Source organism: Hyperoodon ampullatus, assembly GCF_949752795.1.
Source record: "Hyperoodon ampullatus genome assembly, chromosome: 20".
In the NCBI taxonomy this organism is placed as follows: domain Eukaryota; kingdom Metazoa; phylum Chordata; class Mammalia; order Artiodactyla; family Ziphiidae; genus Hyperoodon; species Hyperoodon ampullatus.
The window spans coordinates 4,330,392-4,350,079 of NC_136933.1; the positions used below are offsets into that span (position 1 = coordinate 4,330,392).

Genomic DNA, 19,688 nt, shown 5'->3' on the forward strand with positions numbered 1-19,688 from the left:
GGCCGCGGCTTCGGCGAAGCTGGGAGCGCAGATGTGCGGCTCTCAACTCTTTCACGTGATTTCATTGTTAACTTCGTCCTCGGGTTCCGTTCCCGTCCGGTGGGAGCCGCCGACTCCCCGTCGGCAAGCCGCGGGCTGGTGCCGTTGCAAGTTTCTGAAGTTTCTCGCCCTTTAAAAATAGAGCGCGAAGAGGCGTTCGCGGGGAGGGGTGGGGGATGGAGGCCGGGGAAGGAGTGCTGGAGGCGAGCTGCACTTTCTCACCGGCCGCCGGGGTACTTTCCCGGAGTTAAAGCTCAGGTCTGCAGGCGCTTCGCTTGCTGAAGACCTGGAGACCCGTGCGCAGCCCGGCCCGAGAGACCGCGGGTGACTGTCCTTCGTTCTCTCACCTGCGAGGTTAAGCAGCCAGGACGGACCCAGCGTCTGCAACTCGGGCTGAAGCCTCTCATTTCATTGTAGCGTTAATGCCTCCGTAATGCACTGACTCCGAGTAATAATACCATGATTTCTGCCCTCTCGAGACTCTCACCACGGTGAAGCTGAGTTCTTCTCTCGGGGGGCTGCTTTTCAGTCAGCTAATTTAAAAAGAAGTCTTGGCTCAGGTTTTGCGTGTTTCCTTCAGCCTTTTCTTTCTTATCAGAGTTAGTAGTACTATCAGTTTCTTCATATCTGTTAGTTTTCCTTTTGATTTTAGAGGCACTCGGAAGAACGATTACTGTGGGAGCCATTTTTCTAGGATGTTTATGTTGTAAGTGCTCCTCAGAGTACGAGGAGTTCTAAAAAAATATTTAGGTAAAGGTAAATTTATTTTTGGAAGCAAAGAAGTTATTAGATTCGGAATTCATTATTTTGGTGATTTTCAAAAAGATTTGTATCTGCCAGATTCTTTTGTCTGAAAGAATACTGACTTTGATCCTGGAGAGGCAACGTGTGTGTGTGTGTACATACATAGATGTGTGTGTGTATACGTATATATTGGTGTCTTATTCATTAATGTTCATTTCAGGACAGCAGTCTTGAATCTTTACGAGGTCATCTTCTCTTTAGACTACAAACAGGCAATACATTTTTCTCCTGTGCTGTACATTTGATATGTAGTGTGTACATTTGAACCCAGTGATTCTGGGCCATTCTCATTTCTAGCTGCTGTGTCTGTAGATTGGTTATGAACATTTTGACAGTCGTTGGACTCTCTCCAGTATATTGAATGTTACTAGGAGAAGCTTATCAGCATGTGATTCCTAAAGTTTGAATGAAATTGGAATTTTAAAAAATTCTTTGAACACTTTTCGCACTTGACTATTTTCAGTGTTAATTTTGTTTCCACTTGGACTGTTGAAAGTAATATCGTACTTAAAATGTGAACTTGGTTTGTGGAAATTGTATTTGTTTCTTTTACTACATGCAATAGTTAAAATGTTCTCAATGGTTTTCTGTCAATCTTATGGACTGTTTTCATCCAGTCTGAATGCCTGGAATTTTGAAAGATGAAAGTTTCACTCTTACTTTCATTGCAGGATTCTTTCTGCTAATCTAGATACTTGTTGAAGTGCTGAATAGTTTCTTGGAGAAAGATGTCAAGGAAGAGTTTCAATTCATAGACTGGTGAGCAGAGATTGTGGAGGGCAGAATAGCCAGCACCCCTCTGGTCAGTTGTAGCCTGAGGTCATTCACAGTGCATCTGTCTTGTTTCCTCATTGTATCCTAATTTTTTATCTTTGTTTCCTTTTCTTCATTTTCCCAGTGGTTTACATACATGATCGTTTTGGAATGTTGATAGAAACATGATCAAACTCCTACAGGTGCTCAGTGAACACTGTTTGAGTGCTTTAAAGACTAGGATGTTTCAGTTCCAGTGTGTTTATAAAACGGGCCGTGATAGGAAACTGACCTTGTTTTAATTGTTTTCCAGGCATAAGATGCACATTTTTCTGCTGGGAATGAGATGTTCTTGAGTTCTTACAACTTTATGAACAGACCCATGTGTGGTGCTATTGAGAAGTTTGTTGAGAAGTTTGAAGATATTTCAGATAACAGGTTGTTTTGGTTTCTAAAGTAAAAGTGGGGAGGCACTCTGTTTTGTGAAAGGAGGAAGGACTCAGGCCAGAAAACTTGTATGCTATGGTTAACTGGTTCCCAGCCTCCGGGAATGTTGTTTTCCATGGTGTAAAACTTACTCAGCATCAGGATAAGGGATAACGACTCTATGGATATACAGAATCCTTCACCATGGTAAAACTCGCCAACCCGCTGTATACGGAGTGGATTTTGGAGGCCATCAAAAAAGTGAAGAAGCAAAAACAGCGTCCTTCAGAAGAAAGGATATGCAATGCAGTGTCTTCATCCCATGGCTTGGATCGTAAAACTGTTTTAGAACAATTGGAGTTGAGCGTCAAAGATGGAACAATTTTGAAAGTCTCAAATAAAGGACTCAATTCCTATAAAGATCCTGATAATCCTGGGCGAATAGCACTTCCTAAACCTCGAAATCATGGAAAAGTGGATAATAAACAAAATGTAGATTGGAATAAACTGATCAAGCGGGCAGTCGAGGGCTTGGCAGAGTCCGGTGGCTCAACTTTGAAAAGCATTGAACGTTTTTTGAAAGGTCAGAAGGATGTGTCTGCATTGTTTGGAGGCGGTGCTGCCTCTGGCTTTCACCAGCAGTTACGATTGGCTATTAAACGCGCCGTTGGCCACGGCAGACTCCTTAAAGATGGACCTCTTTATCGGCTCAACACTAAAGCAACCAATGTGGATGGGAAAGAGAGTTGTGAGTCTCTTTCTTCTTTACCTCCAGTGTCACTCCTTCCACATGAAAAGGATAAGGTAAGAATTGGCCTATGCATCAGTGTTCGCAGAGCTGATGATACAGCATGCTACAAAGCCACATTTCTAGGAAGTTGAATAGAAGTTACCGTTGGTGTTTGGGGCCTTTTGTTGAATAATCACCTCCTGTTTTTTATTGGTGAATTCTAGGCGTGAGAACTCAGTAGATGCTAATTGTTCTGATACTTTGACATATTCGATGCCTAAGATTCAAAGTGTAGAGTATTGCTCTGCCTAAAAGAACATATCTAGATTAGAATTAAAAAGTAGCACACAACTTTAAACCTGTTACATAGAAGTTTTTATAATACTTTACTGCTGAAGTTGATGAGCAGCCAGATGCTGGAGACTCTAAGAACCTGTCTTCTCTCTTTTTTCCGTTTTGTTGCCGATTACTAGACAGGAATGAGACCGATTATCCTGACCATAGTAGTGGCTAAGCAGATTTAGCAATTCTTATTTCTGCTCTTTGTATTCTAACTTTTGGTCATGCATTATTTTTTGCATATGATGAAGTCCTAAACATTATTATTTACGACAGGTGTAACTGCATGTGTCAGGAATACAGTAGCCTATGTTCCTAAAGTTCTGGGGAGTCCGGAGTCTTGATACACAAATGGTATACTTTACTGTGCTGTGTGTTTTATGCCGTAATTTTGTACCGTTGAAAGTATGTCTTCTTAACAGTCAATCTTGGCCCTTAAATAGATATTCGAGGATGAGGAGAGTTTTGTTAGTAGCTCTTTTGTACGTTGACCTGGTGTCTTAGCTGTGAATTTATTTCAGGTGTTCTGAATTGTGGTTCTGTGGGGAGTGGCTGTACTTTAAGTTGTTGCACACCTTAGTGTACACCAGTAACATCATCTTCATTTTGCCTAAGGTCATGGAGGCTACTTCTAGGGTGTTAAGATTCTAAAGTTAACATTGAATGTATTTTAAAATATTTGAGATTTGATCTAAATTCATTGCAGTTAGTGACCCACCAGTAGATTTTTGTTTAAATAGCAACTGAAAATGAACAGGTTTTTTTTTTTTTGGGGGGGGGGATGAAGGTTTTAGAGATCTATTTTAAGGTTCAATTTTCCCTGTGAACTTTGAAATAGAAGCATTATCTTACTGTTACTACCCTTAAAATGATTCTGTTGGAGTCATGGGTTAGTAGGCAATTCCATTCATAACATGGTTCTGTATCATTGGAGCATTTATTAAAGGTGTAGTATTGAAAATTCAAGGTGGACAGGTAACTGAAATACTTTATTCTGCAGTTCAGTGCTGTAAAGACTTATCTGTAAGAACTGTTTCTTGATCACATAGCTGAAATTAAATATAACGATTCCAACAACTGTTATCAGGTGTCTACAGGTTTAGTGCATGGAGACAGGAAATAATTTAAAGTTTAGAATGAATTCAGTGTCATATCTGTGAATTGGGTATTATAAATTTTTGTTAGAACACCTGGGTGCTTGTGTTTATTATAATTTCCCTTGCTTGAATTAGATATTTTAATTTTTAAAAATACTAGCCATACATAAAATGTCAGTAGTGCATATTTTTTAAAGTTATAGTACAGTGTAGGACTAAACTGAGTCCTGTCACCCTAGGATTTTACTTTTTTTTAAAAAATTTAATTTAATTTAATTTAATTTAATTTATTTATTTATTTTTGGCTGTGTTGGCTCTTCGTTGCTGCACGTGGGCTTTCTCTAGTTGCGGCGAGCGGGGGCTACTCTTGGTTGCGGTGCGCGGGGCTTCTCATTGCGGTGGCTTCCCTTGTTGTGGAGCACTGGCTCTAGGCACGCATGCTTCAGTAGTTGTGGCTCACCGGCTCAGTAGTTGTGGTTCGAGGGCTCTAGAGCGCAGGCTCAGTAGTTGTGGCGCACGGGTTTAGTTGCTCCGTGGCATGTGGCATCTTCCCGGACCAGGGCTCGAACCCGCGTCCGGGGAGGTCCTGCTAGGATTTTACTTTTGAAAGGGACCTTTAAGAACCATCTACTCCAGCAATCCTTATTTTGCAGCTGAGCCTGAGACCTTTGCATTAAAAAAATGTTTAATCCAGTAGAGATCTGCTGGTTTGCTTTGGTTAGAAACATCTCTTTGGTTTATATAACTTTAATATACAGTATTGTTAACCAAAGTAACTAAACTTGGAAAAATTGTGTTTCGCTGAGTAGACTTTTGTGTATTTGTACTGGTCTGATTGGGAAACAAACTTATGATAGTATCTACAAAATTAGAGTTGATGAGATCTGTTATATATTTTTGAATGGAGTCTTATTTTCAGTGGTTAAGTTTTGTGCATGACTTTCCCCAAAGATATGAAAAGCTCACATTAAAAATCATAATACAGTAAACTCTAGGGCAAGGAAGTATTCCTCCTATGAACAGATTATGTTTGTTCCTTTTGTTGTATTTAACTACTTTCCTCTTTTTTTTCTAAAAAAAACTGTCCAATCATTTCCCATTTGGAATTGATTGATTTGCTGTTATGAAAACCTAGATATTCTTAAAAAAATTATCCAGATTATATTTGACAGGGGTGGAGAAAAGAAAGTGTAGGCTAGAAGTAGTTTCACTTTTAGGGCATTAATTAATTCAGCAAATAGTTACTGAGCACTTACTGTGGGCCAGGCGCTCTGCTTGGAGCTGCAGTGGCCTTACCTGCTCTGGAGTGCATGTGTACCTACTGGTCTGCTCAGCTGTGGGTGAGAGATGAAGTTCAGGGACTGTGGAGCGGCCTGAGTACGTTCTTCTTTACTTTCTTCTATACGGTTCTAACTTTTATTGTGATATTAACCTTTGGAAGGAACTGTACGTTAACTTTTCAGCCACTGAGCGGTTTTTGTTTTGCTGTTTTTGGTGAGATAGCTGCACAGAAATATTTTTAAGAGTTTTTGTGAAGACACTTGAACTTTAAGTGTGTTTTCACTTGATGGAGAATCTGGAGATACTGTGATATAAAAGTTTTGATGGAGAATCTGGAGATACTGTGATTTAAAAGTTTTTATCCATGTTATAAGGGAGATTTGCTGTACTAACTTCAGGTTGTTGTAGTTGATGGTGAGTTTATTTAACTTGATGATGTATTTATACTGTATCAGCCAGGCATATATTAACTCGTTTAATCCTCATACAACTTAATGAGATAGGTACTGTTGTTTTACAGAGGGAGAAACTGAGGCATAAAAGAGGTTCAGTAACTTGTCCGAGTCACAAAGATATTAGGTGACAGAGCTAGGTTTTGGATTTGGGCATTCTGGCTCCAGAGTCTTTGTGACAGCGATACCTACTGCCTCTTGGGAGTTGTTGGGTATAATGCCTGTCACCGCGTTCAAGTACACAATTGTAAATGTTCTTGGTGTTAACTTCAAGGCACGTTCTCTGATTGTAAAAGGACGTTTCCCCCACCCCCGTTCCCATTTCACTGTCTGCGTCCCTTTTTTCTCTTTCTGTCATAGAATGAATTCTAAAATTCACTTTGAACCAGGACTAAGAATGTATCAGGAACCAGAGATTATGAATAATCTAGTTTTCTATACCTGAGGTCCATAAATTTAAAAAAGTTTGGTCTACTTGACTTTTTTTTTTTCCTTAAAGATATTTTCTGTGTTTCATTTTCCTTTCAGATGTCACTGAAGTCTTCTGATTAGTAGTTTGGCATTGGTTGCGTGGCTGTAATAGAGTGCTTTCATTTGGGACAAAATGTTGCTTTCCCTTGAATTATGGGATATAGGTGAGGGTGATAGTGTGTAACTAGCTTAAATAATAACGTCCTCCTTGCAAATTTCTTTTATTTTTGAAATACAGATATTACTGTAAGATAATTTGTTCATTTACTTCATTTATTCATTATTTATTCAGTAAGCATTTAGGTGTCTACCATGAACAGTGCATTTAGGGTTTAGGTCCTGTTGGGGATTAAGGCATAGAAATATGCAATAACTTTTTTGCAATGTTTGTTTAGCTTATGAAATATAACTTTTAGTTTTTTGCATTCACTATTTTTTTTGGTAACAATTAGGTATTGTGAATCTCTGAGAAAGAATGAGATGTTTCTTGGGTGAGGCTAATTATTATTTGAGATTCTAATGGTCCATTAAAAGAATTACTTTGGACACTGAGTCTTGGAAGGATCCATTTCCCTTTCAGGAGTAATTTTCACCTTCATTTCAAATTTCTGGGTTCATTTTACACACAGTAATTTACTTGAATATCTAAAGCTTATGTTCCATATTACTAGTACAGAAAACTATACGCTTACGGTAATCAGCCACATCAGGAAAGTGTTGTTAGTCTGTGGAGTATTGTGGAACAGAATTATATTTTACTGAAACATTCCACTTGGGAAAGGAAGAGAAGATATTGTCAGCTAATGTTATTGTTTAGCTTATTACCCATTAGGTTATTAATGTTATTATTTAGGTGACTTGGAGCAGAAAGATCAAGTGATAAATACTAGCCTTCTAATATAAGTTATATCACAATTCAGTAAACTCTTAGTGCAGTCCAGATTATTTTGTGTTACTGGAACTTGGCATTTTAAATTCATAGAATAAAAGGGGCTTTGACAGGAACTTTGGTATTTGATGTAGAGATGCTGATTAGAATGGAAATACGTTTTCAGGTTACGAGAGTTAAGAATGATAGTTTTGATTTAGCTATTTGGAAATGGCCTTTGTTGTAAAATTGTTTCACATATTATGTGTTAGAACAGTGATATGATAAAATTGTTTATAAATGTAAGCTTGGTAATGTCGTTTTCAGATATTTTGTTGCTATCATACTTTATAGTAATTGTCCATGCTATTAAATTCAGGGGTGTGTTGACTGCTTGGCAGAATGATTGTCTATTTAAAAAAAAAAGACACGCACACCAAAAAACTGCAAAGCAAAGGTGCTGCGAAAAAGTTGGGAAGAGATACATCAGTAGTAAAAAGTGGAAGAAGTTCTCAATTTAAAAATCCTTATGAGAGCATGCAAGGAAGTGTATTTCATAGTAAAATTATTGGGAAACTCTTTAAGTTGCAAGTTTTAATTCTTACATCATGGGGGAGGGAATGGAGGATAATGCCAACTGTATCAGTCTTTAAGTGAAGAAGGATTATTTTAGCAAAAATTATTCTAACCTTGCATAGTTGACTTTATTTTTCAAGTAATGGCAAGGGTACAGCGACATGAATATTGCAGATTTTGTAATGTCACCGAGTTTGCAACTGATCGATCTCAATAGTTATATTTTCTTACATTATAATTAATTACATTAATTATAATTACAATAATTGTACATTTCTTACATCATTGTTTATACCATTTTTTGGTGACTCTTAAATGTCCTGGTTTCTGAGGAAAAGCTGGCTAGAAATAAAAATTTGTTACTAACAAGTCATTGAGGTGGATTAAATATAAACGTGGTTAATATAAACTGACTTCGTCTCAGCAGACTTGTTCTGTTTTAAAAAATCAAAACAAAACAGAAATTTAAAAATAACTGAGGCAGAGATATGTTTGTAATGCAATATTTATTTAAATACAATCAACTGTACAGATATTTTAAATAATTTTATTTTTGTTTGTGTTGGGTTTTCGTACCTGGGTGCGGGCTCTAGTTGCGGCGAGTGGGGGCTACTCTTCGTTGTGGTGCGTGGGCTTCTCATTGTGGTGGCTTCTCTTGCTGCAGGGCACGGGCTTTAGGCACGCGGGCTCAGTAGTTGCGGTGCGTGGGCTTCAGTAGTTGTGGCGCACGGGCTTAGTTGCCCCGCGTCATGTGGGATCTTCCCGGACCAGGGCTCGAACCCATGTCCCCTGCATTGGCAGGTGGATTCTTAACCACTGCGCCACCAGGGAAGTCCCTGTACAGATACTTTTTTGGTCTTCTAGTTAGCCTTTGAGCTTTGTGTGCTTTGGTAGTTTTCAGTCCATGACACACCCTGAAAGAAAACTTGAACTACTAAAGCAACCTTTAATTTAGCCATTGCTGATCAAACTTCTGTACCCAGCCAGTGCACACAACCTGAACATTTTTCTTACAGTTACAGTTGCTAACACTTTACTCTTTCTTGGGCTAACTTCTTGTAAATTGATGAAATAAAGGGAAGAAATTAATGAAGGCATCAGATAGTACTACAAATGGCTTCTAACCTCTTTCTTTATCCTGTATCAAGAGGCCAAGGGAATGTAAGCAGTTGCTTGTAGAAACCTATTAATAGCTAACATTTGTTAAGGCCTAAAAGTGTGTTGGGCACTGTTCTGAGTGCTTTAACATGTACTTTCTTATTGAAGTCTCAGAAGAACTTTACGTGGTTAAGTTCTATAGGCATGATATATTTATATAACAGCTATTTAATAATACAAACTTTTATTATGGTTTCTTATAAAATGCCAAATGGAAAATAAATATATGCAAAATACATTATTTTCTTATTCTGCCGCCTGTTTTTTATTCAGTTCATTCGGACACATGGGCCAGCACTTTTTTACATTGTACTTACTGTTAATACTATGAAAGCAAATAGATAACAGGAACTGTGCGATGAATCTGGGGAAAAAATATTGTATCATTCCAGGCCTCTTGAGGTTGTAAGAATCTCCTTCACAGATATATCTTCCCTTTCTATTTAGAATACTGGATAAAGTATATTTACACTGACATGTTTCTTAGATATGTGAGAGGACTGAATCTGGGTGCCAAGTTTGCTGGTTAAACTAGAGTTAAAAATTTTGTTTCTAGTGAACTGGGAAATGTTTTTTAAAATTATAATACTGAATACTTTTCATGCTCTGATTTGAAATTTTTTAAAGAACCAAGTAAATGTTACATATAGGGATTAACTAAGAGCCTCAGTCTGGTAAAGTTGTTTACCAGTTGGCTACTCAGGGGTGGAGTCAGTTCATAAAGAATCTGCAGCAGATGAATTAAGCCAGTAGCCACTTCACCCTTCTGCTTTTCCCAGCTGGAGTAGGATTAGGACTCATTCAGCTGCAGCTGGTTCCCAGGAAAATCTAGGCTGTTTCTTCTGGTTTTCTCCTTTTGACAGGAAAGTCAAAGTTCCCAACAGATGGCTTTCATCAGCACTGTACATAACTCTGTAAATTCAAGTCAAAAGAATTACTTTCAACTTTACTAGGGAACAGGTGAAGAAACAGTACGTAGTGTGGCCCTATTTGGTTTAGGGTCGAAATTAAGCATAGAGATTATAGGAGTGTAGCATTTAGATTTGCAGAATGCCATTCTGGGTCAAAATAGTTTTTAACTGCTAGCAATTAAAGAAAAAGACCTGCTAAGAAAAAATAAGTCTGGCTATAGTGTTGAGTAAGGTATATTTTTTGATTACAGTATATTTTATACATTTATTTATATTTTGTATGTTTTATGTTAATATTTTATATTAAAGTATACATTTTTATTAAGGTATGTAATTTTTATTTTGGATTATGCTTACAAAGCATAGATACATTCTTAGAAAAAATAAAGAGTAGAATCATCTCCATTTTGTAGAACTTGAAGCCAGTAGCAATCTTGCATAAAAATGATTCTAATCTTATTTCACAAATAGAGAAACTGAGGGCCAGAGAGATCTGAGTGTCTTGCTTAATGACCCACAGCAAGTTAATTGCGTCTGGGAGAAGTGGTCAGGCCCTTCTTGGTTCTGTGCTTTTTTCGTTAGGCTGTAGTACTGTCTTACAGTTTTAGAGAGCAATGAGTATAAAATAACATTGTTAGAAATCTCTTCCTTAATGGAAACCATAGGATGAACCCTGGTGTAGAGAATTTTGGTGGTTTTTGTAAACCACAAATATGCAAATCTGCTTGTTTCGGTGTTTGAAGACTCCAGAAAGTCGAAACAGTTTTTTTTTTTTTTGGAAAAGACTGCTTTCTTATGACCCAAACTAGAGGAATTAGAAAGTTTTCTTCTGTTTTAGCCAAATATTAGGAGAACATGTTAAGCTACCCTAATGCTGGGAGATAAAGTACTCCTTGAGTTTTGAAAAAAATGTCCACTTCCAGTTAAGTCTGATTTTCAGAAAGTCTACAACTCAGATGATGTCCGAGTGATTTGGGTAATTGGTTTGAACTTAAAATATTTAAGACGGAGATAGAAAGGTACAAGCCTTTCTATTAATTAATGAAGTAATTCTCATTAAAGGCATTAAATATGGGTGGCCTAGGAGTGTACAGTTTATCACTCATTGTTATGTATACATAGTATCTTGGTTCTGGGTGAGTTTGTAATACCAGTAAACAAACCTTACAGGGAAGGCAACAGACAACAGGTCATGTTTGTCTTTTTTGGTCTTTATGACTAACCGTTCATCTCTGCATTACTTTTTAACTTTTACTTTGTTGTAAAACTTAGCAAATAGACTAGGAAGTGGCAAATAAAGGTTAAGATTGGGGACAGTTACTTATAAAATAATTGGATAGAGTAGTATGGCACTATTTGGTTTAGGGTTAAATTAAACATAGAGATTCTAGGAGTGTAGCATTTAGATTTGCAGTAGGTGGTTTTAAGATTATTGGTAAAACTTGTTAAGGAGAAAGTGACTGCTGTAGAAAGACAATCAGGCAGACTAAAAAACTTAAAACCTTTGTATATGTGAAAGAAGACAGCTGATTCCTTTACCTCTTGTGCAGAAGAGGTGGAGTCCATGTACATGAGATTATTATCATGCTTTTACTGTAGGCTGCCTTTTCCTCCAGGGAGTTGTGAACTGTAGTTGACCTAGAGAGCTGTTGTTCAGTGTTGGTTTACAGTTCTTTCTGCTTAGTACAGTGCAGGTTTGTCTTTTTTCTTAGTCATTGGCTACAGCGAAGCATTTAACTCCTGAGTTTTGTAGAACCTATAGCAGAACTCTTGGAAACATTATTACATTTTTGGGTGTGTGTTGAGTATGATGCTGTGCTTTAATAGTTTCCTAACTTTTCTATTCAGGACATCTTTAAATATCTGACTGTAGGGTTTAGATCCTCTTTCACCATTTTCCTGCTTTAGTTATTTCATTTCTTCTCATGCCAGTCTGTTTTCCTTTAATTCTCTAACATAAAGCTAAAGACCTGTTCTTTCTAAAGCAGTGGTTCTTGACACTAAATCCACTTTAGAATTACCTGAAGAGCTTTAAAAAATAACCGCCAAGCCAATTAGACTCCAACAGTGGGGCCCAGATTTCAGTTTGTTTGTTTGTTTGTTGAAGTCTCCACGTGCATCTGATACGCAGCTAGGGTTGATTTTTTTTTTTTTTTTTTTTTTTTTTTTTTTGCGGTACGCGGGCCTCTCACTGTTGTGGCCTCTCCCGTTGCGGAGCACAGGCTCCGGACGCGCAGGTTCAGTGGCCATGGCTCACGGGCCCAGCTGCTCCGCGGCATGTGGGATCTTCCCGGACCGGGGCACGAACCCGTGTCCCCTGCATCGGCAGGCGGACTCTCAACCACTGCGCCACCAGGGAAGCCCTCGCAGCTAGGGTTGAGAACCACTGCTCTAGCGCGCTTCGAACCAACATGTCCTGTGGTGGGAACTGGCTGAGGGAGTCAGGGGACAGAATTGCCTGGTGATTGAAATTCAGATACAGGAAACAGCACATTTCACACCTACTCTCAGGAGCGCACTTTGAACCCAGGACAGGGTACCTCTGGAAACCTGAATTTTGTTCTACTCCGTGACCATAACTGCCTTAATTTTCCACTTTTCTCTTTTTGCTCTTGCTGCACCTGCTCTTTGATCTCATCAAGGTTTCCCATAGGGAATGTAGTTCAAAGAAGGTCCCCTGTGTGATTCTGATACCCCTCCTATCCCCCCATGAATGCTTTTCTTCTAATTGCTTGGCCCTACGGTTTATCATTGCAGTTACTCACTTTACTCCTGCACCTAATTGGCAAACCCCAACCTTGAAATTAAGCCGGCCATCCTCTCCCTGCTCCTCTATGAGACTCGATCATTTTGAAGAAAATGGCACAAACCCACTGGTAGGGTGCCACTTGCAAGTTTGTGGCCTCTAATCTCAGCTCTGTCCTCTGCTTGGGGATGTACGTCTGTGTCTGTAGTCTGTTTTCTCTGCAGCAGTTCACTATTCCCCCCAACCCTTTTGCCTCTCTCATTTTCAGCAGATACCCCTGGATCCTCCTTCATAGAGAGAAGAGAATCTCTCTGACCATATGAGCTCATCCAGCTTTACCCTTCCCACGCTACCCTAAATACATCTGTACTTACTTTTACCCCCTTTACTACCCCTTCAGAGGACGTGAAAGAAGCGTCTAGAGGTAATGCCTCTGTTTATGTGCAGGATCCTGCTCTTTCCTGCCTTAGGAACCTTGCTCCATCAAGTGTTCCAGTCTTTTCGCTCTTTGCCCCTTAGCGTGGAGGAGTCTCTGCCATCAGGTCAGAACAGAAGCAACACTGCTCCAGATTCTTCTCTCCATCTACACCCTGTCTCCTTCCCTTGGTTTTGAAACTTCTTGGAAAAAAGTCTACAGTTGTTCCAGATCTGTTGCAATCTGGCCTCTGGCCCTAACGCGGTCTGAAACAGCTCTTGTGGACAGTTTTCAGTCTTTATTGACTCTGATTCCTAAAACAGGAACTTTGGTGCCATCTTCTACGCCTCACTTGCACCTCTTTTGGATTCAGTTCTAGCCATCCCCAGTCTTTTCTACCGCTTTAACATCTCTATTAATGAGCCCTTTCTCCATTCTCGCTGCTACTCTCTTGGTGAAGGTCCTCATCGTTTCTCTCCTGACTTAGTGTAGTAGCTTCCTTACTGGTTTTCCTTCCTCCAGTATCATCTCCTAGTTCACATTATTGCCAAGAATGATCTTATCAAGAAGCAGTTAAGAACACAGGCTCAAAAACCAGACCATCCGGGTTTGCATCCCATGTGGGTACTACTTGCCTTATGACCTTGGGTAATTTGCTTAATCTTTCTTTGCCACATTTCTTTTTATAGAATGGGGATAATACAGTACTTCACTACTAATGAAGTAGTGAAGATTTAACGAGTTGATGTAATGTACATCAGTGTTGTCTAATAGAGCTTTGTACGATGGTGGAATGTTTTATACCTGTACTCAAAGCAGTAGCCACTAGCCGTATGTGGTTCTTGAGCTCATGAAGTATGGCTGGTTGACTGTAGAACTTAAATTAGTTTTATTTAATTGTAACTTAAGTGAAATAGCCACATAGGACTAGCAGCTGCTGCATTGAGCTACACATAAGTCTAGTGCTCTGTTAATGTTACGTATTACCATCTTTCTAAAATAAACTCTGCTTAAGATCCTTCAGTGCCAAATTCTGTGGCATCATATATATGATTTTTAACCCCCTACTTTACCTCCCATGTTGCTCCAAATTGTCTCCTGCTCCATGTGCCCTCTGTGTCTCACTATACCAGTGGTTCTCAAAGTGTGGTCCTAGGACCAGAAGTAGCAGTAATGTCACTGGAAAACTTGTTTGAAGTGCATATTTTGGGGCCATATTCCATGCCTACTGAATCACAAACTGGGGGTGGGGTCCAGCAATTTGTATGTTAATAAGCCCCCCATTGATTCTGATGCGTGCTGAGGTTTGCACATTCCAGACTACTTGGAGTTCCTCAGGTCCACCTTGTCTTCTCTTGCTCCTTTGTTTTCGTCCCATCTGGAATCCTTTCTCTCTTCTTTACCAGTTAGCTCTTACTTAACCTTGAAGACTTAGCCTAGGCATATCCTTTATTTCTTCCTTGTCACTCCTCCTGCTTCCAGGCTGACTTAGAGAGCTCTCTTCAAGCCCCTGATATCCTGAACACCCCTCCTTCATAGCCCGTTTTACACTGTATTGATAGTGAACTCAGGATCTGGTTTTTCATCTTTATACCCTGTCTATCTAACGCGGTGTCTGGTGCTTTGTAAGTATTTATGGGACATCTTCCAGGTGCCAGCACAGTGATTAGGTCCTGAGTGAAGAAGATACAGTCCCGTAATTAACACACACAGTGATAAGTGCTCTGATGGGCTGAAACAGAGTGCTGTGGAAGCCCAGAAGAGGGGGTGGGGCAAGTTAGGGAAGCCTTCTCAGAGGAAGTCACATGTGAGAGGTTAGAAAATGGGGAAGCAGATGGGTGGGGTGGGAAAGAGAGCGGTTCCTGCAGAAGGAACAGCATGTACAAAGACCTAGAAGCAAAACATTGTGGGCCCATAATAAATGTTTAATTGAATATGAATAAAAAAGTCACATGTTTAACTTGTAGGTTTTGGTTTTGAAGTCGCTACTCTCCCTAGTAAACTTTAGTTAGCATTTTATGTTTCTGCATTTTATAAGCAGCTTTTGTATTTGATATCGTGCCTTCTTTGAGCTGATGATTAAAGGTATGATAGAGTAACCTCCAAGCCAGCAGGATACATTTATCTTTTTTCTTTCTTCCTTCCTGGTTTTTATTTTTTGCCTTTTTATGGTAGAAGAAAGAATTTATCTGAAGAATTATCCTACTGGGTGAGTAACACATCAGTGGTAGCAGAGGTAAACAGCATTCCTTTCACTGCATAAGAATAGGCCAAGATTTTAAGCAGGCAACTTCAAATTTAGGGCATTGACAGAGCACATCATGAGAGAGGCTGAAAGGCAGCCAGCGTGACAGTCACCACTGGTCACTTCTGTAGCCCCGCTCTGTGTTGGCCCTTTTTGCCCTCGTTGCTGCCATCCTAGGCTTCTTGTTGCTCTCATTTATCCTCCATTGTAAGCGCATCAAGGCCTTGGTTAATGTGCTATGTAAGCTCCCTTTTTCATAGCTGTTGAATACCCACTTTATCTATGTACTTTTTAGTAAAAACTCACCTTTTACTCTCTCTGAATGCTCTACAGGTGGGTTGGCTCCATCATCTGCTAACTTTGAAGAAAGTTAAAAATGCACAGTTTTGTTTCTGATACCTTCAGCTATGCGGAGAACTCAACTTCAGCCAAGAAAGCTAGAGAAGGAAAAAGGGAAATAATCTTTTTCCCCAAAACTTTGTATGAGTGGTAATAACATACTCTGAAGTGTTTCACAGATTAAAAAGAATTTTGCTTTCATACATATTTTCTTTTGACATAGTACTTGTAGTAAGGTAGGCAGTCCAGGTGCTATGGTGGCCAGGTTTTGCTTATGCAGAATTGTATGGTTAGTTAAGGGAATAAATAGAACTAGAACCAGGTCCCTTTCAAGCGCAGTACTCCTTCAGCCACATTAGGCTGCCTCTTGTTCATGGAAATGACAAGCATTTAAAAAAGTGGGTGCTTCGTCAGCATTTATTACATACATCTGTGAAACCACTTATCAAGTCATACATGTTATTAATCCTGTATCCAGGCCTTGATAAATTGTAATATGCTCAGAAAATGTTTGTTGAATGGAAACTGTCAGGTTTAAACTGGAAAGGGGAATGATAGAAATTAGGTTGATTTTTAAATTTTTTTAAAATATTAAGTCTCCTAGTAAACTTAGAAGCCGAACCATTTGTCCTCTCAAAATAATATAGATTGAAAGGAGAGAGAGAGTTCAGATGTTTTCTGCAAATGCTTGACACCTCAACTGAAAAGTACCATTTGCCACTTCCTTTGGGGTAATATTTGTTCTCTGTTACCCCTGTAGTATTTTTAAAAGTGTAAGCAATGGTGTTTTCCCAATAGGTAATACATTTACGGGTACATAACATTTCAAACGTACGGAAGAGTATCCCACGAGAAGTGTTCTTCTGACTCTGGTTCCCTAGCCGACCGGTTCCCTTCCTGGGCAGCGGTCAGTGGCTTTCGTTTCTTTTTTACCTTCCAAGGAGATTCTGTGTGTATGTAAGCAGTCACTTTATATATACATTTTTTTCTCACAGTTGGTAGCATATCTTAACATACTGTTGTGCACCCTCCTTTTTTCCCCTCTCTACTTAACAACATATCTTGTGTGTTCCACATCAATACGTAAAGTTTGGTGGTATTCCCTTATGTGGGTGTGCCATAATTTATATAACCAGTCCCTTGCTGATGGACATTTGTTTCCAGTTTTTTGTGACTACAAATAGCACTCAGTAACCTCCTTTGTGCATTATTTTACTTACGAATTCCTAGAAGTGGAATAATTGGGCAAAGAGTGTGTCTTGGTAATTTTGATATTTCTAAACTTCTCTCCATAGAGATTCACCCACAGTGTATCAGAATAGTTGTTTCCCTACACCCTTGGCAGCACAGTTTTATCAAACCTTTTGATCTTTGGCAGTCTGATAAATGAATAATCATTATCCATTTTTGACTCTATTGTTTTGCTTTCATTGGAGTTAGCTCTTCCGACCTAGTGACCAGAGACAACCTCGGATCTGTATTTCTACTGTTAGACTGTCTTAAGCCTGATTACTTGAAAATGTACAATTTTGGGGGTCATTGTAAATTTTTTTTAACTGCTGCTTTGTTGCTTTAAGAAGTATCTAGGTCTTTTTGCTGGACCTCCCTTGTGAGCAGCAGCTTATACTGATAGGTTTCTGTCCTGTAGAGTCAGCTCCCACAACACCCCCAAGTAGAAATCTTAGCCTGTCGCTTTTCTACTGATGGCAAGGAACAGATGATTTAGTATGACCTTCTTTGTCGATCTTTTTCAGTGCTTGTATTTGAAGACTTACATAATTTTGAATAAATATTATATGCTTGATGTTACATTTAGGTCATAACAACATTTTAAGGAAGACTGTCTATTTTATAGAAGAAACAAAGGCTCATAGAGGTCTAGTGATATGCCCAAGGTTGTATAGTTTTAGTATACGTGCCAGAATGTAGAGGCTAGTGGAGTGTCAAAAGAAAAAAGCACTGTGAATTCAGAGTTGAGATAAACTGAAACTCTGGTAAATTGGTGCAGTGGTTTAAAGTATTCCTGAATTATTACAACATTATTTCTGATTAGTTTAGGGCTTATATTTAGGAGTACATTATCTTGACCTCATCAGTTACTTGTTGTTTGATCTTTAAATTACTTTGCCCTCCATGAGCTTCAGTTCCTTTTCTGTAGAAGAGAAGTAACCACCCAGTGCAGGCAGCAGCTGCCTACTGAGGATTGTTTTAAGCCTGAGCAGGTCATGGCTCCAGGGATTTTTTTTTTTTTTTTTTTGGCCTTCACTTTCAAAAATAAACAGCGGGAAATAGTGCTGATTTTCCTCTCCTTTCTCCGGTAAAACACCAAACATGAAACCAAACAAATCAATTTATTAACCCACAAAATCTTGCCATCATACTTTAAAGACTGAAGTTTTCATGAACACATGTCAATTTTAACAGGACATAGAAGCAGACTTATATATAGCTTAAAAAGCATTTTTCACATGTCTGCAATCCATTTAAGTTAGGATGGATGTTCTCTGGTCATGTTCTTTTGGAATAGGCAGAATATTTGACAGTCCCTCATTTGGTCCTGTTTTTAAAATAATAGTAGCTCTCTTCCCCGAGTCAAAACAACAACCAAAACACCAACAACCCTCACCACCTCCTCCCCCTAGAGCACCCCCTTTGTTAAAGTTGTTAATATAAGTCTGTATTTTGTATCTTGAATTTCAAGATTAGAGTAAGGATGAAGCCTTAGAGCTGTTGTTTCTCCCCATGCAAAGCAACCTGGCCCATATCGGAAATCAAACTAAGGACTTTAATATAATTGAGCACCATGTTTTATTTTTATAGCACTGCTTCTCAAATTCTCATCTGGGAATCTTGTTAAAATGCAGTTTTACATCTTTGCTGAAGCCTGAGATTTTGCATTTCTAACAAGCTCCCAACAGTTCCGCTGCTGCACAGAACACATGTTAAGCAGCAAGTTTCTGTAGGACTGAATCTCTCCTTTACTCATTTTTAAAAATAATTAATTAATTTATTTATTTTTGGCAGTGTTGGGTCTTCGTTGCTGCACGCAGGCTTTCTCTAGTTGCGGCAAGTGGGGGCTACTCTTCATTGCAGTGTGCGGGCTTCTCATTGCAGTGGCTTCTCTTGTTGCGGAGCACAGGCTCTAGGTGTGTGGGCTTCAGTAGTTGTGGCATGCGGGCTCAGTAGTTGTGGCTCGCGGGCTCCAGAGCACAGGCTCAGTAGTTGTGGCGCATGGGCTTAGTTGCTCTGCGGCATGTGGGATCTTCCCGGACCAGGGCTTGAACCTGTGTCCCCTGCATTGGCAGGCGGATTCTAAACCACTGTGCCACCAGGGAAGCCCCTTTACTCTTGACTGATTGTGTCTTAAATCATATGGTTATTTTCAGGTATTCATTTAGATTTCCACTGAACGTCTATGTCCCAGGCACTGTGCTAGGACTGGGATTATAATGGGGATGCTGGATAGATACTCTGCTCTCAGTCAAGGAAACAATAACAACCAAGTATATGAAATCGTGGTGAGTCCAGGGAGCTCTGAAAATCTAAGTACAAAACTACTTTTTTTTTTTTTTTTTTTTTTTTGCTGTACGCGGGCCTCTCACTGTTGTGGCCTCTCCCGTTGCGGAGCACAGGCTCCGGACGCGCAGGCTCAGCGGCCATGGCTCACGGGCCCAGCCGCTCTGCGGTATGTGGGATCTACCCGGACCTGGGCACGAGCCCGTGTCCCCTGCATCGGCAGGCGGACTCTCAACCACTGCGCCACCAGGGAAGCCCCAAAACTACTTTTTAAACAGGTTTATGAAGATAGTGAAGCTAGGTTGTCTGGTATATTGACATCTAAGTTCCCAATAGGCATAAAGTGGAACTCTGATCAAAGTGTCAGTCTAAACCAGATGATGGCAAACTTTTTTTAGTAAAGGGCCAGAGAGTACATACTTTAGGCTTTGTAGGCTCTATAGCCTCTGACCTAACTACTCAGCTCTCAGCAAAGTGGCCATGGGCAATACGTAAATGAACATGTGTCTTCCCAAAAGACTT

At 39.5% G+C, this 19,688-nt stretch overlaps 1 protein-coding gene across 2 annotated transcripts in view; it reads left to right on the plus strand.

The window, feature by feature from the left end:
• Positions 1-2,226: 2,226 nt before the first annotated feature.
• KAT6A (lysine acetyltransferase 6A) overlaps positions 2,227-19,688 on the plus strand; it is a gene marked incomplete at both ends in the record, with an annotated part of 105,386 nt that continues 87,924 nt past the window's right edge. For both annotated transcript variants that reach the window (XM_079726737.1, XM_079726738.1), the window contains one exon: positions 2,227-2,826. In XM_079726737.1, coding sequence (XP_079582863.1) covers positions 2,227-2,826 — 600 coding nt within the window. The remainder of the gene's footprint in view (positions 2,827-19,688) is intronic.